The sequence below is a fragment of the Polyodon spathula genome, chromosome 20 (assembly GCF_017654505.1).
Source record: "Polyodon spathula isolate WHYD16114869_AA chromosome 20, ASM1765450v1, whole genome shotgun sequence".
In the NCBI taxonomy this organism is placed as follows: domain Eukaryota; kingdom Metazoa; phylum Chordata; class Actinopteri; order Acipenseriformes; family Polyodontidae; genus Polyodon; species Polyodon spathula.
In genome coordinates, this window is record NC_054553.1 from 22,766,471 (window position 1) to 22,792,851 (window position 26,381).

The 26,381-nt window shown below is 37.0% G+C and overlaps 1 protein-coding gene across 11 annotated transcripts in view; it reads left to right on the plus strand.

Moving 5' to 3' along the window:
• LOC121295815 (C-Jun-amino-terminal kinase-interacting protein 4-like) overlaps positions 1 to 26,067 on the plus strand; it is an 83,572-nt gene extending 57,505 nt beyond the window's left edge. For 5 of the 11 annotated variants that reach the window (XM_041220877.1, XM_041220879.1, XM_041220882.1 and 2 more), the window contains 21 exons: positions 470 to 524; positions 1,408 to 1,538; positions 2,269 to 2,325; positions 2,562 to 2,564; positions 5,943 to 6,116; positions 6,610 to 6,742; positions 6,980 to 7,072; positions 7,778 to 7,942; positions 8,279 to 8,450; positions 8,786 to 9,013; positions 9,328 to 9,529; positions 10,491 to 10,613; positions 11,991 to 12,071; positions 12,563 to 12,630; positions 14,892 to 15,040; positions 15,716 to 15,887; positions 18,401 to 18,514; positions 19,707 to 19,745; positions 20,411 to 20,587; positions 22,101 to 22,247; positions 24,049 to 26,067. In XM_041220877.1, coding sequence (XP_041076811.1) covers positions 470 to 524; positions 1,408 to 1,538; positions 2,269 to 2,325; positions 2,562 to 2,564; positions 5,943 to 6,116; positions 6,610 to 6,742; positions 6,980 to 7,072; positions 7,778 to 7,942; positions 8,279 to 8,450; positions 8,786 to 9,013; positions 9,328 to 9,529; positions 10,491 to 10,613; positions 11,991 to 12,071; positions 12,563 to 12,630; positions 14,892 to 15,040; positions 15,716 to 15,887; positions 18,401 to 18,514; positions 19,707 to 19,745; positions 20,411 to 20,587; positions 22,101 to 22,247; positions 24,049 to 24,164 — 2,599 coding nt within the window. In that variant the 3' untranslated portion in view covers positions 24,165 to 26,067. The remainder of the gene's footprint in view (positions 1 to 469; positions 525 to 1,407; positions 1,539 to 2,268; positions 2,326 to 2,561; positions 2,565 to 5,942; positions 6,117 to 6,609; positions 6,743 to 6,979; positions 7,073 to 7,777; positions 7,943 to 8,278; positions 8,451 to 8,785; positions 9,014 to 9,327; positions 9,530 to 10,490; positions 10,614 to 11,990; positions 12,072 to 12,562; positions 12,631 to 14,891; positions 15,041 to 15,715; positions 15,888 to 18,400; positions 18,515 to 19,706; positions 19,746 to 20,410; positions 20,588 to 22,100; positions 22,248 to 24,048) is intronic. The other 6 variants (XM_041220878.1, XM_041220883.1, XM_041220886.1 and 3 more) reach the window with 3 other exon arrangements.
• The last annotated feature ends 314 nt before the right edge of the window (positions 26,068 to 26,381 follow it).

Genomic DNA, 26,381 nt, shown 5'->3' on the forward strand with positions numbered 1-26,381 from the left:
ATTCATGTTTCATTTTAATGGTCATTTGGGTAATGAATTCCATTAAGTCTTCATACCATAACCTATTATTTTTAATTTGGACAATGTTGAGTGGTTGTCATGTAAATCTACTGTATGGTTATTAAAATGCTGTACTTTAATCAGCATAAATTAATGGCTTGCTAAATAACTATAATACGTAGCTAAACTGGATTCCCACTGTCTTCGTCTCGCTTCAATTTCTTCCTCATTTAAGTAGTAATGACAAGCTTGTTGCCATAGTGAAGAATACCCCTGCTGTTCAAACCCTGCTGAGTTTGACATGCTGTTGAAAACAGAGGGTACAGTATTGGCTGTGAATTTTTAGTGTTGCCCAGGTTCCTGAAGATGTGATTGTCATTTTCTCCGCTTTACTGTAAATCCTGTCTTCTGGAAGGCCTTTACAAATGACTAGTAAAGTATTTGTTCATCATACACTGTTTATTTTTAGGATCCGCACTGAAGCTGAAGAAGCAAGACAGAAATCTAAAGATGGTGATGATGATGTAAGTGTTTCACCGACTTTTAACAGTTCAGTGGTTAGTGCTTTTAATTCTACTTTTCCTGCTCACTATTGCAAGAGTAAGATTTCAACACCTACAATTTCTTACCAATATACTGTAATATATGATGTTTAATCTTGTTCTTTACATTAAATAGGTACAACAATATTGTCTAAATTCAAATTGAATACATAGGTTACTGTTTTGTTAAAAATTGGTTAATTCTAAGATTACCCAGCACCTACTTGGTTAACGCTAGAATTGTCCATTCTTAAACTATTAAATTTAAAATGAACCTGTATTGTTCCCAGACTGAAGCAGAGAGATGAGAGCTGGAATGGAGACACGGAGACACAGAAGTGCAGTGAAACACACCAGCACGACGCTGTATTTATTAACACATAAAACAAACAATAATGTCATGAGACGCTACCAGCAACGGTAGCAGACAGTGGACACAATACAACAAACTATAATTCAAGGGTGCCGTGAAAACGGCAGGCCTTGCAGCAGCCCGATCACGTGATCGCTATGTTTTTAAATTGACGCTCTGCTGAGACACGCCCACCTGCCTGCTGGAACAACCGATTGCGTTCAGCAGCTGCCACAGAACCATATGATGCTAGAGTGAACTGGTTAATCTTAGTTCTAACCTACAATATAGTAGTTCTTTCTTTTAACACTAAAATCTACACCTTGGAACATATAGTTTGCTGATCTGTTTTTCCTAATGGATGGGAATCTTGCACCTGTACAACCCAAAGCAATGCTTTTGGTTAAATTTGTGAAAATAAACTCTTCTAATTCTGATAATGCAACACCCACCTTTTGAATACGAATAGTTCTTAATCTGCATAATTGAAGTTGCGCTCCTTTTCTCCTGCAGAGCGATGTCCCCACAGCCCAGAGAAAGCGCTTTACTCGCGTTGAGATGGCACGCGTGCTGATGGAGCGCAATCAGTATAAAGAGAGGCTAATGGAACTGCAGGAGGCAGTACGATGGACTGAGATGATCAGGTAAACCTTCTTTCTGGCTGTGTACGTTTTCACCTGTCCTTCTCTCTTGAACACACGATGCATAGAAGAGTCAGAATGGGGCCAAATCATGCAGCAGCTATTAAGAAATATGGCCAGCCATTATAACAGATTTGTGATGGGCATCACAAGGTTGTTTTACAAAAGTAGACATTGAGACACATCGTTGTCTTGGGCTTTGTTGATTTGACCAGTCAGTGGAGAGTGTTTTCTCCCCTGACCAGTACATACAGTGAAAGCAGTTGTATGTTTGTCACACTTTTTATACATGTTTGCATGTATCTAGAGAAGAGCTTATCCAATTGTCTTTTAAACATAGCATTACATTATTAAGTTATTGACATTATCAGATTCTAGGGCTATTCAGGGGTTTCTGTCTGTCTGCACATCCATCCATCTGTATGTCACTCTTACATTTTTTCAAATATCTGAGGAAAAGTTTTTTTTAATTGCAATGAAACTTGGTAGTGCATTGTTAAGTTTTTGAGAATTACTGTTGTGTTTACTATTGATGTAGTGATGATCATCTTTTTCATCACACTGATGGCTCGAGATTTCAGTTTACAGCGATGGCAGGGATGTATGCTAGTGATGTATTTGTTGAATTTGGAAATGATGTGGGATTTTTAGATAGAAACACAGCTTTGGTGTAAAATCATCTGTAGTACAATATCTTAACAGATTTTTTTCTTGATTTGTTCTTTCCCAATAGAGCTTCAAGAGAAAATCCATCAATGAGTGAAAAGAAGAAATCCAGTATCTGGCAGTTGTAAGCAGCAAAAAAAAAAAAAAAAATATATATATATATATATATATATATATATATATATATATATATATATATATAGATAGATAGATAGATAGATAGATAGATAGATAGATAGATAGATAGTATAAAATTTGTAATTTGAAGAAAATGCAAATATTATTAATTTATGATTTTTATAAAATTCTTTCTCCCCCCCCCCCCCTTTTTTTTTTTATTTATTTATTTTTGATCTCCAGCATGTAGGTAAATCTTAAGCCTCTTTTGCCTCAGTCACTCTACTGGTCACTCTACCATTAACAGCAGCAAAAGTGATACCAGCCTTGGGACTGCATTTAAACTAATGTTAGGGAGTGCATTGCTGCGCCTTCAAAACCCCACAAGTTTAGTTTTCACATTTAGACATTGCAGGTTTACTGTGACCTTGAGTAAGTGCTGGAACAAATATTTCAATATTCAAATATATACCATTGAAAGGAAACCAGTGCATAAATGACGTCGGAAATAAATAACACGCATTCGGCTGCACATTATAAGTCATGTCGTCATTGGAACCTATTAGCAGAATGTAGATCTCAGTCAGAATGTCTGTGACAAAGCATTCCAAACGTTAAAACCACAACAGGTTCTATATATCTGCTTTGCTTCTGTTTTTCATTTACATTAAAATGATTTGGTGACTAGGTGGTGGCTGTTCTCCTTTTCTAAGTAGGTAATTTGATGGGGTACTAGGGCAACTTGATCCCAATAGATTTATTTATTTATTTATTTATTTATTTATTTAACTATGATATGATGCTAGTTATATTTTTCCAGGTAGATTCAAATTTTAAGAGTACCATTCATATATTCGTTTAAGTTACGAAAGAATATTCGAACCCCAAAAATTATTATTATTATTATTATTATTATTATTATTATTATTATTATTATTATTATTATTATTTATTATTTTAGCAGACGCCCTTACCCAGGGCGAATGACAGTTGTGTACAAAAAATACATATCAAGAATTACAGTACAATTAAGAGCAAGGTACGAAGTACAATGACTTCAGTCCTATCTCTTTGGTATTATGGAACCTTTACAAAACATGTAGTGCAAGTCCAATAAAGTTCACAGTGTTGCCTTTCCTGAATCAAAACAAGCATCAGTTGGGTCTATTTACAGTGATTGTTTCCAAATATGAAAGATGCCTTCTGGCTGATTACGAGGTTTTGATTTGAATTAAGTTTTGAAGGAACATCAACAGTTCTGTTTAATATCTGATGTACAATATGTACTTGATATAAAATGCAGCCCCCTTGCTGGTATTCTTTGGTGGATTTTTGGAAATGCGCAAAGATGGTTATGTGGTGTATTTCTGTTTTTATTTGCAGTGCTTTTTAAATTTGTGTTCTTCTCCTAACACTCATATTCAGTCTCATATCATATTGCCTATTTGGATGAGGCTAGGGAAGCAATTTTGCAGTCTTCGGGATCTGTTTGATAAACCTACACCCTATTGGGATAAGCCACAGGTGTATTTTATTGGAACATTTTCCAACATTAAGGTGTCACCATGGACCCCATGTATGTGGTTATCCTGGGTTTATCCTTAAAATAATTGCAATCCCAGTGGATTCACAATTCCTGTAAAGGGTAATTAAAAAAAAAAAAAATAGACTGTTTTAAAGAGTGTTTATAAACAGCGCTCTGAAAAAGTGAGAACATCTAACCTTCTTAGAAGAATTGGAAAAGCTTTCATGACCTGCAAACTTGATTTGATTTATAAAAATGGACTTAACATATGCAACAGATTTGACATGTGCATAAATAATAAATGCCACACAATTCTAGAATGCCTGGCATAACAAAAAAAATAAATAAAAAAACGGAGTAATCAATACTGAAAAAGCATGTTTGCTTAATAAACCATATTCATCTGGTTGACAAAAAATGAGGGACACCGCCAATCTGTACTACATAACACTGAGATTGAAAACTCCAATAAAGGCTTTTCAAAAGTAAGTTTGATTTGTAATGTGGAAATTCTGAACAGCATCTAGAAGGCCTTCAGTAAATGTCATTATTTTACTTGTAATAAACCAGGTGGTCCTCTAGGTCTAGTTTTAAAAGACACTGCTAACTTTAAGACACTTTCGCTGGTAGTTAAGGATTCATCTGCAGCTGCTTTTATTACAACCCCAAATGTGGTTGGGCCATATTTTCAAGTGTTTACTCCAGTTTTTACTATTTCAAAGAAGAAAATTCCATGTGAGTGATAGAAAACTGAGAAACAAACGCTTTAGAGTACTTCAAAGGCTGTGAATAGTAGTACTTCAGTTGTTTGACTCTAGTTTTGTAAAATCAGTTGCTGTTCATTAAAGACTGGAGTAAACACTGTAGCTCGTTATAGCTAATTAAATAAATCCATAAATCTTTCCTGTTCTTCCATTAGCTAAATCGGTCTCCTAAACCTGTCTCCGTTTTAAAAGACATGTTATAACAAACATATTTCCGTTTGAAAGGTAGTCTGTCACTGCTTCACTTCATTTCAACAGTATCTTTCACTCAAAACCATTTTACTGGATGCAAAGCATGTCAGTCAACAGCGGAAGCCGCGAGTTGGTAAATTAAAGTCAAGAATGAGGATGACCCGATTCCTTCTCAATTCATTTCCAGAACTTTGGATATTAGCTGCAACGTTACGAGATTGTGGTCTAACCTCTAGATTTCAAGAATGGATCAGATTTGTAGAATCCATGTCGTCTTTTCAAAAAGACATCCAACAAACAACTGAAAGTGTTTCCCCAGTTTCTTTTGTCAACCTTATGTCTGGTATCTATGTTAAGGCAGTGCATGCTTGTTTTTCAGTGAAGCTTCAGCAGAATAGAGTGCATGTAGAATATTCAGAATATCTCTCCATATGCATATGCAGGAATGTGGAAATATGCCTTGTTTTATTTATTGCAAGTTAGCAGTTCAGAGGCTTTGTATTCAGTGGCTGAAGGGACTTCACAAATACGGTTGGTGCTGTGTGATGATGATTATATTTGATTGAGGTTTCTTACGAGCCTTTGACAATCTCGGAGTTGATGCACTGAAGTACTTGAGCTAAAGAGTAAATAGCTTTGATTGTTGGTTTGTATTAAGTGGTTCTTATTGTGATTACTCAAATGTCATGTGCTTTTACCCAGAGTTTGATAGCTGCCTTCCAGTTGTAATTGCCTACCACTGACCATAGATCAGCCAGTCTTTTGTAGAAATCAAAGTCAGCTCCATCTAGTTATTAACTACTTTGCATCAAACACACCTAAAGAGAGCCCCAAACTCGGGTAAAAGCACATAAACACACATTATATCAAAAACTAAAAACTGCACGGTGTTTGCTGCAAGAACTACTGAGAATGTTGCAAACATCCTACAAAAAAGTTAAGAAAAATAAATATTTTGAAGCTACTTACTTTTTAACAAAATGCAGTAGATGGGAATCTTGTTTTACTGGTCTCACCATCTGTAGCGCTGCATGGGGGTATTGGCAGTTCAATCCAATGATGTGCTCCACTGTTGATCCACCTGATTCAGCTGCTATGTCTACATTCCTGTTAGTTTTTCTCTCTCGTTTCTGTTTAACCCAGTTTCAGCCGGCTCTTCAGCCCCTCAAGTACTACCACGAAGAAGCCAGAGCCCCCAGTCAATGTTAAGTACAATGCACCAACCTCGCATATCACCCCGACGGTTAAGAAGAGAAGCACCACTTTATCTCAACTACCAAGTGACAAATCAAAAGCATTTGACTTCCTTAATGATGAGTAAGTTCAGGTTTCATTCGCGTATTCGCATGTACCAGGGGGATGCTGAAAATACAGCTTGGATGTTTTCTTGTATGGATGTTTGTTTCTGTGAAAGCCTGTGACTCATTACTTGTGAACGACTTCTTGGATTGATTTGAAAATGAGAATACGCGCTCGTAATTGTGGGTTAACAAAACATGCTAGTGTTATAACAAGGTGTTCATAGCCAAAACCTTCCCACTGCCTATTAGAAGATCCATCATTTACAAGTGCATGTTTAGGGATTTGCTTTTCTGGTTTAAGGCTTTATTTAGCATGTTTTTAAACCTGTTCTGGTTGAGTGCAAATTAATTCTTTAAATGCAAGTCATATATGGGTATTTGAATATTAACATTTAAAGAAAGGTGTCAACATGTGATGATTTTATATGGTGGTTTTGTGGTGTGGACTGATGGTCACTTGGGGCTTGATTTTAATTATTTTATCAGCTAATTTTAAGCATTTTTTCCAGGACTGACTCTGGCAATGTAGCCTCTCGTAGAGAACAGAAAAGGGTACAGTATCAACAAGTCAAGGCACATGTACAGAAAGAAGATGGCAGAATACAGGCCTACGGATGGAGTCTGCCCCAGAAGTACAAGCAGGTTATTACCATCTTAAAGAAAAATGCTACAACTATTTTACAATTCTGGTATTAAACAAGAAGCTTGTTAGTCCCAATTATGTCTTCTTAACCATTATTAATTTTCATGCTCTTTAATTTGGCCCTTTCTGTAACTAACTATCTTTTTCGGACTGTCTCCTGTTATGTTTTTTTTTGTAATTTTTTAATTTTTTTTATTACTGTAGGGCTGTATTATTTTTTGTATTTATGTCTGTAGGGAGCAAATGGTGGACCAGCAGAAAACAAGATGAAAAATTTACCAGTACCTGTATATCTTAGACCGCTGGATGAAAAAGATGCATCTATGAAGGTATGGCAAGATTTCTATTTCATCGAAGACTATTTCATAGTTCTTAGACAGGAAAGTGGAGCGCTCACATTGCTGTTTTCCAATAACTGAGGAACATAATTAAAATAGTACCTTTTCACCACCTTTGTAATTCATAACAGTGAGGAAAATATGTGTAGTGGTTATAAATAAATAAATACATCTATTTTGAAAATTATATCAAAATAAAATCTGAAACATTCAATTATTCAGTATTATAAATTAAGTTGCTATACTTTTATTTTTTTCTATTAGAGTAGCTGTACCAGTGCCTTGAAAATAAATGTCAATTAAAGTGGATATACTGGGTTATCAATCAATCTAAATGGCCCTAATTTAATATGCCAGTGGCTTTAGTTAGATCTGCCACTGTTTAGATCAGTCAAATACCACATGAAACTATGAGCGCAACACGTGCACGTGCTCCCGTGTTTGTTACACGATCATGGCAAAACGAATCAAATCCTAGATAACACGCTTCAATGCATTCCATACACACGTCTTCATGATCCTCAATAAAAATGTCAATGGCTGTGTGTTTTATTCTGAGAACTACAGCAGACTCTACTATGTATTTGTATGAAAATATGCAACTTAGATCTATAAAAAACGTAGCACTTATCGATCCATGAAGGAATACTTGGATTACCTGCATTTTTGGATTTCCTGTATTTCTGTGTGTTGTAGCTGTGGTGTGCAGCGGGGGTGAACTTGTCAGGAGGAAAGACCCAGGATGGAGGCTCCATTGTTGGGGCCAGCGTTTTCTATAACGTCACTGGAACAGAAACTGATGGGATCAAGCAGAGGAAAGGATCACAGAGCAGTTTGGACAGACTGGAACAGGAACTCAAGGTACCAGAATGCAACATTTTAAAGTTTTTATTTTTACAGGGAAAAAAATAGAGGCTTAAATCATTTTATTTCTCCCAAATGTCTTGACACTAAAACCAAAAAAGTCCTCTGCTGGTTAATTTGACTTGTGACATAAAATGGGTGCCTATAATGGGGTCATAGGGCTTAATCAGGAAACGAAAAAGCCAACGCTTTGAGATTTTGGCTTCGAACTCTGTACACATGTATTCTGTAACTAGTTTGATTTGCCACACTGTTCTTAACCTCTGGACAAATCAATGGCACTTATCTTTTTCCCATTTCCGTTTGACCTTTTAATATTATAATGTCACACAGGAGCAGGAGAAGGAGTTGAGGCAACATGAGGAGCTCTCCAGTCTGGTTTGGATCTGCACAAGCACGCACTCTACCACCAAAGTCATAGTCATAGATGCCAACCAGCCAGGCAACATTCTGGATAATTTCTTTGTCTGCAGCTCTCAAGTCCTTTGCATTGCAAGTGTACCAGGTGAGGCAGTCTGCTGGATATTTAAAGATACCTTTTGAATGTTGTTCAAGCAAGGAAAAAAATCAAACCACTTTTAGAAAGACACAGAATCAAGAATGGCTTCTTAAATATATATTGACTGTAAAAAGTTTACTTTATCACTTAATAGTTAAGACCGTTTTATGACCAAGAAGAGGCTTGACCTGTTCCTAGTTCCAGAGGCACATGCACAAACCATCCAGGAGAGTGGACCAAGTGGAGACAACCTCAATCCACTAATTAGATGCAAGTGATATATTTTCTATATGAAATTCCTCAGTGGCTTGTGCGTTTCCAATCCAGGCATGTATTTTCAGGAGCACGCGAGACAGACTATCCTGCAGGAGAGGAGATCCCCCGAGACGTGGAACCCAGTCAGACTGACAATGCCTCCCTGACAGGCAGCGTGGCCAGTAACAGCTCAGCAGGAAGTGACAGCATGCTGGGAGGGATCACTGTGGTTGGCTGCACTACCGAGGGCACCGCTGTACCTCAGACCGCTCGCACTCCAGTCAGTGACTCTCCCACTGCAGAGCGCCTCACAGGTACGGGGAAGCAACAACCGTTCACATTTGTTTTACAAAAGCTGTTTAGTAACACTAGGGCATGACACGAGACCTGGCATTTATGAAAAACAGGCATAATACTAACAGAAAGCTGTAATTTGTTTTGGATTTTCGGAATTTAATAGACAGGTGGGATATACACAAGTGGGGTAGACTATTTTAACTTACTGATCAAAGTTACTAGAAAACTAAGCGGTGGTAGAATTGGTCTTAATTAACAGTTTCAGCTCCCTGATCGGTGAACGTTGCATGTTTGTGTCTACCTAAGAAAAGCATGTATTGCTCTCTTCCAGGAGAGGTGGATGCAGAAAGCAGTGTCACTACAGATGATGGTGTTCTCACAGCAGAGGAGGCCACAGAGGCGACAGAAGCCAATGCAGAGTCAGGTGACGATGCTGCGGATACCAGTCAGCCAGGAATCTACACAGAGCACGTCTTTACCGACCCCCTGGGGGTGCAGAACACATCTGAGAGCTCGCCTGTGTTTCACAACAGGTAATCTGTGAAATGTGAAGGTACAATACAATAACCTGTATCTCTCTGAAGAGTAACTGCTCTGATTACAGAAATACTATCCTTATTGAAAATTACCGCATTGTACAAAAGTTGGTCTTACCATGATTAAAAAACATTTTTATGGAAAAAAAAAAAAAAAGTCCTGGAATAAAAATAAATATTAAAAAAAATTACAGGCTAACTTCATTATAACGAACCCCCTGGGACCTGGAGAAATGTTTGTTATATCAGGATGTTCATTATAATAGGGTTTGGTATTTTTCTGTATCAGAATAATGACAGAACGGCAAATTTGAATTGAACGTCGTTATATAGTACTTTTATGAAGATTCCTTCACATTGATCAACATGTAAACGGTGTTGTGACATGGTACTCGTGTCACATGTGTGGGTAACCGCATTGCAAGATGAAGAGAAATGGCGACATAGGCACGCAGGATTTATTAAACACAAAACAGAAAGTAAACTAATAGGTCATGTGGCGTTACCAACGATGGTAACGCACAGCGGACACATACAAGACAGGCAGGCCGCAAGTCTCAATCTGTAGTGTCTGTAAACAATCATTTCATCAAACATCTCAGAACTCCATCGGTGTCATTACTGTAAAAGACTACACATTGCCCTCCTAGTGAAAATATGATAAATGATCATGTGAGAGGGGGTTCTGCATGAGACACAACAGAAATGTGTGTTCATATCAACTGTTTACATATGTCAAATAATACTTTCCCTATTTAATTTGAATTAATGTAACCTGTAGATTTTCACTTTTCTGACCCATATATCACTTATGTATTTCATACCATGGTCTAACAGTTATACATTTAAACTGATGAATGAGCTGTTTCAGATTCATAGGTGAGGAAGGTTATTCCCATCTCATACCTGCTCTGAAGGTGCTAAGGTCTGTTTTTGCGTTTCATTTCCTTGGTTGCAGTGAGTCAGATTTACTTAAAGATGACGTGTCTGCACTTCCCGATGAGCAGGACCTTATGAGAGAGGAGGCACAGAAGATGAGCAGTGCTTTGCCTACAATGTGGCTTGGAGCCCAGAACGGATGGTGGGTATTGCTTGAAGATAAGTACAGGTTGTAGAACACTGGTCCTCAGAGCTGTGCCCATGGACAGATTTGTTGTGCAACTAACATAGTCTGGAATACAGCAAGACAGATGTATTGGTAGGGAAACTTAAGCCATTACAATCTACTACTCCTGAGCTCTCGATATCTGCATTTGTGCCATTTGTTAAATCAGTATTTTAATGTCATGCCATTTTACATTTTGTATAAGTAGTTAGTGGGGAAATAGACATGCCCTTGACCTTAATGAGAAATAGCAATAAACAGTGATAGAACTACTGTGTTCTTTATGCACAAAGCATAGCTTTTTAGAAACATGTTTGGTAAATGTCCTGGGTTCAAGACATGTCCTGGGTTCCTGACCTCTCCTTGCTTGCTTAGTATATTATATTCATATGACCAGATAGCAGGAATTGGAGAAATCAGCTCCCTGCTAAATCTCTTTTGAACTGATCACACATACAACAGCATGGATAAGTCTGGCCAGAGTCTGCAGGTCCTGGTGTCATTTGCTTTATTACATTGTTTTATTTTGCTTAGCGTTCCAGAACCCCTTGTAGTGTTTAGAAGAAACTCATTGCTTTACCGTTGCTATATCTCATGTTTGCCATGTCACAGCAACAGCATTTTCACATAATCTCGAATTTGTTTCAGTATTTTTATTCACACATAATAGGTATGTCAAGTAGAGATTTAAAAACAATCATTTGTATAGTATTTAATTTGTAACGTTCACCAGGAGAGAGAACTTTTCTTCTAAACATCGCATTGTATCCAGTTCATGCTCCCTCGTGCAACACTGCTGTTGCTCTGATTGAAATGAATGTCCCTTTGTGGAAACAGAAAAGCAGCATTGTTGCCGGAGAGAGGATGATCTGTATACACTACTATAATTATACACTTATTTATTTTCTCCTGGTGAACGCTCCTGGGAAATATATTTTGATAAATGTAATGCCCAGTTGATTTATAAACCATGATCAACCAAAGAGACTGTGTGGTCTAGTGGTTAAAGAAACTGGCTTGTAACCAGGAGGTACCCTGTTCAAATCCCAGCTAGTTCACACACCCTAGTCTTGTATCATGTAAAGTGCTTGTGATGGTGGTCCACTATGAAAGATGCTATATAAAAATAAAGATTATTATTATTATGTTGTAACACTGATATTGACAACACGAGACATGGAAAGGGTAAAGCACTTTATTAGTGAAGAACAATATTGCATACATACATTTAATAAAAAAATACTTTTATTGGATGCTGGAGTGTAAACTCTTCTTTTAAAAGCATGCATTTGGGTAACATGACTATTTTAGTGATGCCAGTGTCTCTCTTAAAATGTCTTTTGATATTTTCAGCTTGTATGTTCACTCTTCTGTGGCCCAGTGGAGGAAGTGTCTCCATTCAATTAAACTCAAAGATTCGATTCTCAGTATTGTGTAAGTAATTTCTTCCAAGGTAGGATAATTGCATTGCAACAAACGTAGAGAAAAATAAGAATGACAGTCCATTATATTATTCTGTTACAACACCCCATCTAGTGGTAAGCTTCGGGAATAGCTTGATTCATTAAAGATCATAAGGAACTTTGGTGTGTTGTTGTTGGTATAAAAGATTGCTATCATCACAGCATAAATAATAAGAATATGTTAGTTTTCACAGAAACCTTACTGTGTTTTCATAAAAATTATTTATGTATAAACAGTTGTAGTAAAAATTGGTAGTCTATATCTGCAATAACGTAGTTTTACCTAAATAATATTTTCTGTTCAAAAGATAATGCATCTGTTCATGATAGCGTTTCAGTAATGTTATTTGAAAAATGTTATTATCAAAGCAGGTTTTTGTTTTAGTGAACATTTGAATTCAATGATTCTTCAAAAATCATTGTGTAATTAGTTTTTTAATTTGTTTTGTATTCTTTTTGCAGACATGTTAAAGGAAGAGTATTAGTTGCGCTAGCCGATGGAACTTTAGCCATCTTTCACAGGGGAGTCGGTAAGATGAGTCTTTTCATTAGAAGAAATCAGTTGATAAAATGAGAGGGTACAGCCTTCAGATTATCACAGATCATCTACAATGGACCTGTAATTAATTAATGAGTGGCTTTAGATGTGGGCTGAACTGAAGATCTTTGTGTATTGTATTGATTTAAAAGGACACCTGGAATATTTTAAATGGGAATATTAAAATTGAATATTTTCATGGTGCACTTAAAAATGTGATTCAATGATGCTGCTTTAAGCAGATGTACTTGATCTTAGGCTGTTCTAGAAAGTAAAAACAAGGCGTACAGTATACTTGCATTACAGGACCTTATATATTGTAGCTTTTCTGTAAAAACAATTGATTTTGGACTTATGTGACTTAGTGCTGTGATTTTGACCTCACTAGTGGAAAATTGTTTGGGATCATATACATAATTGCATGAGGTATATGTTTTGAATAAGAGCAAAACCTCAACATTATAAAAACCACTTTGAATCAAGCAACTGTTTACGATTTGTCAGTCCTGTTTACAGTTGGGTCTTGAAACCTGTTATTGACTGTGTTTTTATTTGTGTAATAACCAATCTTCTGTTACAAGTGACCAGTGTATAGGAGGGCACAAATTGTAGTTGCCTCTAGATAAAAATGTAAATAAGTTCTGTATCTTCTACATCAATACATCATATTATCTATCTATCAGTCTATCTATCATATAGTGGAAAAGCTCTGCAAGTAACTAAACTCTTGGTGGTGTTTATGTTTTGGTGGTGGTTGGCAGGGACAGGGTTAATTCCTGTCTCTGCCAAAAAAACATGTAAGAATGTGGCTGTTCCCAAACAAGATAATTGGTGTCAATTGGGAACTGCCACATACTATAAAAGTGAGCTTCCAGTTTCATTAGAGGGAGATCACCAGGGAGCTGGTTTATGAAGAGAAGTACTGTTTAAAACAAAGAAAGGTATTGTGTAAAGTGTTTGCCACTGGTAAAGAGCCTAGCCGTCCAGTCTGATAATTAGGGACTGTTTAAAGTGCAGTTAGGCTCTAGGTTCGAGCTCTGCCACAAATGTATGTGTGTGTATGTATATATGTGTGTGTGTGTGTCATATATATGCATATGCACACACAGCGGTTTGCAGAAATATTCATCCCCCTGCAGTTTTCACATTTTGTTTGGACCTGTGTACTCCACGACGCTTTCAAATTAGACTTTACATGTAGAATCTACACAAACTACATGTCTGTGTCTGAGATGTGAATCAGTGTTCACAAATCAACAATAAGCCGGTCCCTACACAAAGCTGGCCGTATGTGGCCTTATGGATGGGTGGCAAGAAAGAAGCCATTACTCAAAAAGCCTCATCTTAAAGCACATATGGAGTTTGTGAAAAAGCATGCAGATGATACTGCAGACATGTGGAAAAAAAAGGTTTTCTGGTCAGATGAGACAAAAATGTAAATTTTCGGTCTAAATTCCAAGCGTTATGTCTGGCGCAAGCCCAACACTGCACATCACCCAGTTAACACCATCCCAGCTGTCAAGCATGGTGGTGGCAGCATCATGTTATGGGGATGCTTCTCTTCAGCAGGGACTGGGAAGCTTGTCAGGATAGAGAGGAGAATGGATGGGGCAAAGTACAGGCAGATCCTTGAGGATTTGAGTCAGCCAAGACTCTGAAACTGGGGAGGGAATTCATTTCAGCAGGAAAATGGCCCGAAGCCAAAGCCACACTGGAGTGGCTGAAGAAGAAGAGAATTAATGTTCTTGAGTGGCCCAGTCAAAGAATGTGTGACTTAAAAATAAAAATTCCCAATCTAATGCATCAAAATCCCAGACTGTGTGAGACTGTTAAATGTGAAAAAAGGGATGGGGGGCTGAATACTTTAAGGCACTGCGTGTGTGTATATGTATGTATGTATGTATGTTGTGTATGTGTGTGTATATATATATATATATATATATATATATATATATATATATATATATATATATATATATATATATATATATTATACTATATATATATATATATGTGTGTGTGTGTGTATATATATATATATATATATATATATATATATATATATATATATATATACACACACACACACATACACACACATATATATACATATATATATCTCCATCCATCCAAAACTGGAAGTGTTGCTTGTCTGCTGTTTACATTCTATACAGTTATTTTTCCTAGATTTGTTAGTAAGTCTGCAGTGTTGAAGGAGTTAATAATGACTGTGTATATGTATTTTCCCCTCAGATGGCCAATGGGATTTAACAAATTACCACCTTCTGGACCTGGGGAGGCTTCACCACTCCATTCGCTGTATGACAGTGGTACATGATAAAGTGTGGTGTGGATACAGGAACAAGATCTATGTTGTGCAGCCAAAGGCTATGAAAATAGAAGTAAGGGGGGATCTGTTTCTGAAAACCACTTTATTTGCATTATATTCAGTGCATCATTGCATCAATTTAAAACATCCATTAAAATGACAAAGCTGGGGTAAAGAAGAAATGAACTATGGCTTTACGTAACTATCATTAAAACCTTAGAAATTTGACACACGGCCCAAGAGATTTTTTTGCACATCTTCCAGTTGTAATTTTAAAATACACAGAGTGTCTGCTTGAATACCTACTTTTAGGGAGAGTTTGACCTCTATTCTTATTAATGTGGGTAAAGATTTCATGAGGATTTCATTATTAGGGACTTTGCTGCTACAGCACATTATACCACTGTAATGTTAATTATATCAATTGTGTACCATTACCCAATATGTACACTGCTCCACACAGTTACATGATATTCAGACACTCATGTTGATACTGAACTGGACGAGCATGGCTGAACGGCATCCGCTCATTTGTAAATTTCCATATGTGTAAACAAGCATTCATAGATGGTCATTTCTAGCATAGCACTTAAATTGACTTGAGGAGTGACATCATTTCAATACAGGATTTGGAGATGTATAACCTTAATATACTGTACCTGTGCAGTTATGCTGTAATTGTTTGAAGCAGTGTAAATATTTTTTTTTATAATTCTACACCTGAATGTGATGCCTTTCTCTATTACAGAAGTCATTTGATGCACACCCCCGAAAGGAAAGCCAGGTGAGGCAGCTGGCGTGGGTAGGAGACGGTGTTTGGGTCTCTATCCGCCTGGACTCCACGCTGCGGCTTTACCATGCGCACACCTATCAGCACTTGCAAGATGTGGACATTGAACCATATGTCAGTAAAATGTTAGGTATGCAAGAGTTTTTGCTTTGTTCAGTAACATTACAGTGGTATAAAGCCCCTGACACTGAGATCATATTGCCTTCCTTCTGACGATAAGATGAACTGTGACCACTGTTAAATTGAATACCTGACTAGTAGTGGGGATGTTTGTTGCTTGTTTATACTAAGGTGCTTATTGGTGCCCTAAATGTGTTAAATTTACCAAAAAAACCCACAGGGATCAGTTTACTCAATGTAAAGTTAACATTCAAAGTCAGTATTTTAAGCTGTATATTTAAGCGCTTCCATGTAATAATGCAGAATGTACTTCAACAAGATACTCAAGTAACGATGAAGCAAATGAATAACACACTGTAGGAATTTAAGACATTATTTTGTAAGACTTCCCTTTTTCTGGATTGTGTTCCTCTTCTTCAGCTGAACTGCCCGGTCTGGTCAATGAGTGGTTCTAAAGAATTCAGTATCATTTAAATGTAACATTTTACAGGCGATCCTCGACTTACGATGGTTCGACTTACGACACACGGCACTTACGAATCTGTCGCATTATTACCCTGCTTCAACTTTACGACATCGATACAACATTTATGACACTAAATACATATTTTCATGAGTACAATGTAACGGGTTATTTTTGTAAAACTATATTATCTGGCTGGAGAGTCAGGAACATAACCCCAATTTATAACATTGTTCCTATGGGAATATGTGCTTCGACTTACGACACTTCGACTTACAACACGACTTCCAGGAACCAATTGTGTCGTAAGTGCGAGGACTGACTGTACACTTAACTTGTGTGCATAGATTAATTTAAATCTGTGTCTCTATGAATTTGAAGCATGCGCTCCAACATTTTAGTAATTAAGGATTGCACTGTTGCATTATGTTACAAATGGTAATAATTTTACTATGACTTGCTCTGCATTTGATTTGGGTATCTTTTAGGGAAGCACCGAATCCAAGTTTTGGGGATTCTGCTGAATACCGAACCCATCTCAAAAGATTCGGTCGAATACCGAATCTACAAAATCTGTCAAGAAAACTGAAGAAGACCCTGTTGAATGAAAAACAGACTGGCAGCTATTAACATTGGGATATGCACAATTTATAGTTTTGAGCCTTTTAGTTAATAGTATTTTTATTACCGAATGGAAATGTATCCCCAAATAAGATTTCAGTTTGAAACGGACACATTTTACTGCTAGCCCCCACCCCCCACAACAGAAACGTCAAAATACAGAACAGTTTACCTTTACAAGAAAGGAGAGCTTCATCTTTGCCATAACCCACTATTTTCTTTGAATGACGTTTCAACCTGTGTCACCTGATCTGAGAGTAGGGTTGTCAACAGGCTCCAGAATCATGGGGCACTAAGGAAAGTCAGGTTTTGTAACTCACCTCTCTAAACTGCAATGCATTCAGTAAAATGAGTGTGAATTGTGCTAACTGTTGCTAAATTAATTGAATTGTTTTACTTAGTTGTTACCAAAAGCACACACATGTCTGCGAGGATCGTTTCCATCAGTCAGACCTATACAGCAGCTGGCTTTCCGAGTCTCTGACTGGGCGGGACTGTGTGAAGCAAGAAATATTAAACAAATAGAAACTTTACCTGCTGTCACAAGGTTAAATGAAAGAGTGCAGGTAAGTGCAAAGTTATGTATAATAATGGTGTTGAACCTGACCTGCCTTAGTGTCCTGAGATTCTGGAGCCTGTTGATAACCCTGTCTGAGAGCTATGAGGAAAAAATTAGTGATGAGTGACCTGAATCTCCCTATGAAATAAAACCCACGTTGATTTAAATGCACCGTGTGTGCAATATCAAATAGGCTACGAAATAGTTTAAAAAAAAATATTTTAATAAAACACGGCAGTTCCCAAATAAATCAACTTGTATTGGCACATTACAATAAGGTCATTTAATTTACTAAAGCATATTGTTCAACAACGTCTTGCACATCTGATAGTTGTAAAGTTACAAAAAAGATATATTTCTGTGTACCGATTTTTTTCTTTTATATCTCAGTATGATCTTTACACATTTGACAGACAAAGCAACAAAGTACACAATTCCATAAGTTTGCCGTTACTATATATTACAGGTTTCCTGCATAACTTAACTTTACTCCATGAAAAGTGTGATGTGACTGTGCTGTTGCATGCAGGGGTATGTTTGCATTTAGCAGCTGCGTGACTGTTTACTGCGTGCGCCACCAGTAATAGGGAGTTGAGAGCTGCGACAGAGTTCATCAAACCTGTTCTTGTTATTAAATACAACAGTTACATTCAATACCAGATTTGTGTTTTTATTTAAACTGCACACGTTTGAGGGATGTATTAAAATGGATGTGCATCTGGGCGGATATAGGATTCTGATTCGGTTCACCGAATCCTAAGTATTCGGCTGAATCCAAACCCTGCTCAAAAAGTAGGTATTCTTGTCAAATCCGAATCCTGGATTCGGTGCATCCCTAGTATCTTTCTCTCTGTTAATGCTTCTTTGTTCTGTCTCCCAGGTACTGGCAAACTGGGATTCTCTTTTGTAAGAATCACAGCGCTTATGGTGTCCTGTAATCGTCTGTGGGTGGGAACAGGGAATGGGGTGATAATCTCCATTCCTCTCACTGAAAGTAAGTCGGTTCACTTTTTTAATTTCAGTTTGTCATCATCCCGACCAATGCTTTTGTTGTCATGTATACAAATGCGGTACTTGTATTCTCCCACTGATGTTAATTACTAGATTTTGTAGGATTACGTACACTGCCTGGGTACTGTATGGAGTCTGTCTTTCCCCATTGGCACCACCCTGAATTAGAGATGCAAACATTTGATATGTGATGCCTCCAGTCCGGATCGAGTTCACCCAACAGTGTTGTACCTGCACCCTGAAAAATTGTGTTTGAGTTGAACTTTAACAATGCATTTGTCATGCATGAAATATTAAAGATTGAATGGAGCATCCCTCATGACACCTTCCAGCACCTTTTTGATTCTGTGCAATGCTGTGTCAAGGATGTGCTCAGGGAAAATGGTGGTCCAACCTAATATTAGATACAGACACAAATAATGTGGCCATGCTGTGTGTGTCCATTTTAGTAAATCCTTAAGGCTAGATTTTGTAAATATACTGTAGAACATGAATGGCCTTGGTGTGGAGATACAAGTTTTAAATGCATGACAATCATTGATTTTATTATTATACACTCGCATGAAAAAACACAATTCTTCTGCAACAGAGGATTCTGTGTTTGTTGGGAACATTTGTCAATGCACTGTTCCATTACATCACATCCTTTCATTCAAGTCGGAGCGTGTCTGTACCATTAATTCATTAAATAAATAATTAACCTTTAAGAAGTTTGGCTTTAAGGGGAAAAAAAAGGCAAAAGTCTGCTTTTACATAGTCTATATTTTCTTACTTTTAGTGTAAATTATTGTTTGCCATGATTACTAACTTACAGCGAAAAATACTTCTGAAAACTCATCAGGCCGAATTGCAGGCGAAATGAGGCTTCACTTGTGGGTTTCAACACTTAACACGATTGCCCACCTCAGAAAAATCAGCTTTGAGGAGTCTTCAATTATTATTATTATTATTATTTTTTTTTTTTTGTTGGAACAGCTAATAAACATGGCAACAAAACAAACAATACAAAAACACACACACATTCTAAACAAGAAAGACATTTAATATTAGCATATTGATATAAAGTCCCCTTTACTTGGTGTTCAGACTAAAGGAATCCTCATATTTCTCATTAATTCTCCTTTGCTGTCATACCTGTCCACTCTCCCCCCCCCGTTCCGACTCTCTTACTGTAGCTGTAACCCTCCACCAGGGACGTTTACTTGGGCTCCGGGGTAAGTGCGGACCACAAACTAAAACAAGCTACTCTCTGGCTTACTGTAGCCACTTCAGGCTGTTCACTGCCTTGTTAGACCCCCCCCTTCCCCTCCTGTTTGTTCCTAAACTTCCCTACCCACCTCAATGGTCAGAGCATCGCAGCAGGTTCATGTTTGCTAAATGCCCACAAACTTGCTAGGCGATTTAGTTGTGTCATATTGTGCTGCAGACAAGCTTCTCCACAATTCCATCATTTATTTGTATGCCAGTTATTTCAAGTCACATTCATTTGGTATGTCTCCGTTTTAAAAGATGTATTTCATTTTAACTTGCTTTCTTTTCTCTGTAACAAAAGTCAGCATTCTCTAACTGGAATGGAGCTATGCGACAGGATAGCATTAGATTTATCAACTCTTTCTGTTTTAGAAGCTAGTTTGATAACTTTTTAGCATGCTCCATTGCTTGTATCAGGTTAAGTTAAGCATGCATTCTTTTATTTCAGTTCACCGCAGCTGAGCTGAAATGATCATTGCTGTCTTTTTGTGCCCATTTTAATTCCTTGCTTTCCTTTAGCCTTTTGGCTGCACTGCAGTTTTTTTCAGTGCCTCATTAGTGGAAAGAATTGTGATGATCCAAAGGCAAATTTATTATATATTCATGTGTGTGTTTTTTTTTTTTTAAGCTAATAAAATAATAGCTGGGACCGGGAACCGTCCAGGGGGTGTAATCCGAGTGTATGGAGATGAAAGCAGTGACAAGGTGACACCAGCCACTTTTATCCCTTACTGTTCAATGGCCCACGCTCAGCTCTGCTTTCATGGACATCGCGATGCTGTCAAATTCTTTGCAGCTGTGCCAGGTAAGAGTTCATCCCATAAACGCAATTCCACAATCTATTTTTGTGAGTCTCTGCTTAGGACCCATGACCGACTGTAGCCAATTCCACTGTCTTCCACTGTTTTATGAGATCTGAATGTTCTCTTTCTCATCAAGGTACATTACAGTATTATCAGCAGTTGTGTGTGTTAACGGGTGGTAGGGCTATTAGTAGCAGAAGTTTAAATGCTTAATTATTAGTCAAGTGTTAAATGTTTAAAATGTTGCCTAAACATTTAACTGTTGTCAGAAATATGAAGTTCAAGTGTATGTGTTGGTCTTAGTGTACAGTGTAGGCCAATTTTATTTCATGTTCAGTATTTCTTCCATGTACAATGAAATGCTGTACAGATATAGTCTTGTATATAAAGACATGTTGCAGTGATTTGTAAGTGATGGAGGGCAACCTGTGATGTATTTTCTGATTGGTTACAAATATTCCCAATATGTCTAAAACATAGATTAAAATGGTGCTGGAAATTAAACAGAAACTAACACCACCAATGGGTTGTTATAGCGCTACAGTTTTTTTGTAAACTTTTTAAAATTGCATTTGCTAATTAAGCGATCGTGTCCATCAATAAAGGCTCTACCACGTGGCGGTTGACTGCGACTGGAGCTCTGCTACCCGAGACAAAGACGAGGGCGCTAGTGAAAGTCAGTGTCAGCTAACACACGGTAGAGCCTTCACCGAGATGGCACTATCGCTATTAGAAAACAATTTCTCAATATGAAAAAAATAAATAAAAACGTCGAGTACCCTTCTCCTGAGAAGTTTTAGCAAAATAGTCCTGGAAATTCATAAAGGATCACGTACATAATGAGGGATAAAAAACCTAATAACTTTATTTAAACAAATTACTTTTTATTTGTCAGAGTTACTTAGTTTATCAGGACAAACTCTGTTTATTTTTGAAAGATGCTGTCTGTGCTTCTGAGCTGACAGGCTGACTTGGCAGTTGCGGGTACAGGACAGGTTGCTTTCTCTGGTGCAAAGTATTGATTGGCTGTTTTTGGTGGATAATGTGGACCAATTGGCCTTGGTTTAGTATTTTTGCTGTCCAATAGATTATTATGGCAAGTCAAAATTAAAAAGCTGGTACTTGCCTGGATTGATTAAGTTTGATTCATAGTTAATGTTGTGATGTTCCAGCGGACATCTACTATCTGATAGAAGCCCGCTAGAGCTGGAAACTGATTGGCTGATTTGTACTGAATCGCGAATAAAGAAAACATTAGGTAGCTTGTGTACAGCATTACATTTTTAAGTACGTGTGCAGTTACTTGCTGATTAAATATAACTTTTCTTTTTCAGATATTTTAAGTGTAATACTGTATTTTGCTACACTTGTTTTCATCACCATATAGTGTATATATAATCTACTTTACTGAAAAAAGTTGTTAATATCTTAGAACTGCATTTCTGCTATAATTAAAATGCTTTGTGTTTTGCTTGATGGTTTAATGCTGACAAATAACTCAATGCTTCCACCCAGGCCAGGTGATCTGCCCCCCAAGTGGCATTGTAGCCGAGTCAGCGGGAGACAAAGCAGGACCTTCCACCTCCGAGCAGCCGAGCCAGGAGCTCATGAAGTCATTGCTAGTTATGAGTGGAGGAGAAGGCTACATTGACTTTAGAATGGGTAAGGCTTAATGGCAATTAGCTGCATTAAAGGGTCCACCCATATAAAGTTGTGATATCTACAAGTTCAGTACAGAAAGGTTCAACCCTGTAAAGATATAGTAATGTAAAAGTAGCCCCAATTGTCTGGTTTAACTTTTACATTTACGTTCCCTGTTACACACCATACAGGCCTGTCTTCATTACTACAGCACAGTGTATGTTTTACCTCTTCAAGAATAATAGTCGCAGACAAAGGTATTGGCACCCTAAATTTAATATAAGATCATTCAAGAAAACATGTTACATACAAGGATTTTATGAATGTTAGCCACCAATTACTATGACAAAGACCAAAATACACAAGTTCTGGTAGTTAAAAAAAATAAATAAATAAAATAGAAAAATGAAAGCAATTTTAAATATTTGTTCCTGACAAAAGTACTGGCACCTTTACATTCAAAGTCTTTAAAAATGTATTTGAACTACACTGATTGAAAACCATTACACAGTAGCTAAGCTGCATTGTAAATTCAAGAGTCAGATCCAGCACCTGTTGAAGAATAACATTTTGGCAACACAGCAGATGATGGTCAAAACAAAGGAGTTTGATTCACATTTGAGAAATTTTAGAAGCATCTGGGATAATAGTGCACAAACAAACTGTACAAAGGCACCTGAACACCAGAAGAGTTGTGTGCACGCAGACCTCGCTGCAAACCACTTTTAAAGAAAATTCACAAAACAAAGTCTGAAATTTGCCAAGAAATATGAACAGGAATCTGAAGCATTCTATAACAAAAATCTCTGGTCCAAAAAGACTAAAATATTACTTTTCCTCCAAAATGGACAACAGTATGTTTGGGGGGGGAAAAAAGGGGGAAAGTCTTGTACCTACAGTTAAACATGGAGGCGGTTTGATCATGATATGGGGGTGTTTTAGCAGTTCTGGGACTGGAGACATTCATGTGCTTGAAGATTGAATGACTGCAGCCTTGCATCAAAGCATTCTACAAAGTACAAGGATATCATCTGCTCATAGGCTGATTGGCAAAATTTATCTCCCAGCACAACTAAGACTCAAAGCATGTGGCAAAGTCAACTCTGCAATTCTTGAAGGAAACAAAGATAAATCTGTCTGAGCTGAAAGAAATATGCAACACAGAATGGGTCCAGGTTTCACCAACAAGATGTAACATACTGGTCTGAAAACTGTAATAAAAGCAAAAGGAAGACAAATGCTAGAGCAGGGGTGCCAATACTTTTTGTCATGGACAAATACGTTAAATTAAACAAGTGTGTTTGTTTTTTGACACAGATTATTTGTTAAATTACTAGAAGCTGTGTATTTTGCTCTTTTTATTAAAAAATGGTTATGTTTACTAAATGCTTGTCCTTACTGTTAACTTGAATTAAGGTATAATAAGCGTAGGGTACCAATACTTTTGTTGCTGACTATACATCCACAGATATAAAAAATGTCTTTTGAATGTGATGTCAGAGTTTAGAGCTGTCAAGAAAATAGTTTGAATGGTACTGAAACAACTGGAATAGCTGGTACATTACCCTAGATTCCCCATGAAGTTTGGTCCCGTATACAGTAGGTAGTCAAGACATTTTACCCCCATCCTTTATTGTAACATGGCTGGAGTGATTACAGTGACCTCCAATATGACCTTTATAGTTTATACTGACCTAGATTTCCGTGTTCAAACAAATACATGTGTGTCCCCTGCTCTGTATGTAGTCCTGCGGTATTTAATAACATCAGTGATTTTAATATTTTGAGTTTCATTTATTTGAGATCCTGAATTTTGTTTCAGGGGATGAAGGGGGTGAGTCAGAGGAAATAGGAGATACACTACAGCTTCATCCTTCTCTTGCTAAAGCAGAGCGGAGCCATCTAATAGTGTGGCAGGTAATGTACAGCAGCGAGTGACCCACATATGCCATCAGCAAGTTACAGGAAGACCGAGATGACCTTTCGTATGTATGTGTGTGTGTTGTGTGTGTTTTTTTTAAAAATACTGTTTTTGATTATTTGGTTTGATGTATTTGATATTTTTTTCACCAGAATGTCTGATGGGTTTCACTATGTATACTCATTCCATTGTAAAAACAGATCTCCTGGCCTAAAAGTGGACAGTGATGTAGCAGACATTGTCCTAATTTTGAATTGTGACTGCAAATGCTGTGTTTTAGCACTGCCGTGCATTCAACGTTCTGCATATTAGACATGAAAGACAACCATTGGACCTATATGATATTCTGTTTTGCTGGGATAGTCTGGTGAAATGACACTGCTTTGTCTTGCTTGTCACTAATAGTTAAGGATTCTGTAATTTTAACTGCAGTGTAATGTACTTGTGGTTTATTATTATTTTTAATACTCATATCTCTGTCATGGTAGTTTGTGTACCGATAATGTGTGTACATTTGAGCACGATCTTGTAAAGTAGCAGACCTAGTTGTTTTGGGGATAGGTATACATGCATGGTGAAGTTCATTCTTTTTTTTCCTGAGCTGCTGTTTCCTAATTTTCCTTCTATCCCTGTATAGGTCTTCCTATCTTTTGAGAGAAATAGCTTGCAGATTGTAGACACTTTAAATAACATAGGCTGCCTTAGTAACAAACACGCAAAAAAAAACCATTTTGTTTTAAAGAATTATTATGCTAACTGTTCTAAGGAACTACATTTGTATTTACAGTGATGTGTAATTGAATATTTATTTCTACGTGAGTGTTGCAAAGTTACCAAAGGAAAAATCTCACTTAGCAATCTCTCTTCAAGAGACCTCTTTTTATGCAGTCCTGAGGGAGCCCTGTGGCTTATGAAGAGAGATGCAGTCATTAAAAGTGAACCTAGTTCTCCAGTTCTCTGTGAAATGCACATCTCTGAAAAAACAAACATAGCTGACAGGGATACACAATAATGGGGCACTTCAAATCATTTTATACACATTACATAATGTTTCGAAAGGAATTTTCTTTATTAATTTGTTGATAAAGCCGCGTTTTAAGACTTTTAAGCCTATTTTAAAATATTTTATGGTCTATGTAATTTTCTTTTGTTTTGTACATTTCTGTCTGTTAGACACTATTCTCTATTTTACTTGGCTCTGTAATTTGAAAACAGAATTCTACAACGTTAGAATTACTGTCTATTGAGAAACAAAACACTGGGCTTTATTTCTGTGATCAGAAAAGCTCATTTTTGCAGTGTAGCCATTTCAGTATTTATTTCTATTAATGACCCTCTGTGGTTCAGAATGTAACTTTGTACATGAAATATATATATAAATATGTATATGAAACATAAATGGCTTGGTTTTATTGTTTTGCGCTGAGTGATAACATTTGTGACAATGAAATGATGAACAATAGGTAAATACTTACTAAAATTAATAATTAAAAATAAAAAATAATTTCATGGGTTGTTTACTCTGAAGCCCTGCACTTGTTTACTAAGCTATGCACGTTAAAGATCATCACTTTTGATTTTCAAGTTCCCTTTTTTTTATTATGAGTATTTCTTTTTCTGGTATCACTTACATGTCAATTGCAGGGGATTTTCAGTTACTATGCCTGTCCAAAATAGATCAGGCAGTACCTACAGTCTCTGATGTTCCTTGGTAGCTATGTGCTTTTAACAGCATCATAGCCATAGCAATCTATTAAACTGAATTGTATTTGGAAACTGTGTATTGTCAGTTGCATCATTTGACTTTCCCCTTTCCTTTTGTTCATTCTGTCAGTGCACCTGACCATCACACAAGTTTGTTATTCGTCATTTGAGATGAATGTTGCATTTCAGTCAAATAAACAACCCTGGTTAATATTCGCTATTGCCTTTTTATATTGTTTCTTTCTATTATGATCCAAGTGAGATGTTAAAAGGTACTGGTATGAAGATTTGGAGAAATGATACGGGTATTATGTGTTGTGTGTTGTTGTTTTTTTTTTTTTTGTTTTCTTTTTGTTTTGTTTTTTTTAATGCAGGTAGCGTTGGCTATTGAGAACACAGCACGGTAAAAAATGAATGAATTGGGTTTCTCTGTGTGTCATGAAATACAGCAGGTGAAACATGCAATCTGATTGGCTGAAAGATTCTCAGCCATCTGTAAACTGCCTTGAAGTTATACGAATCACGCTATA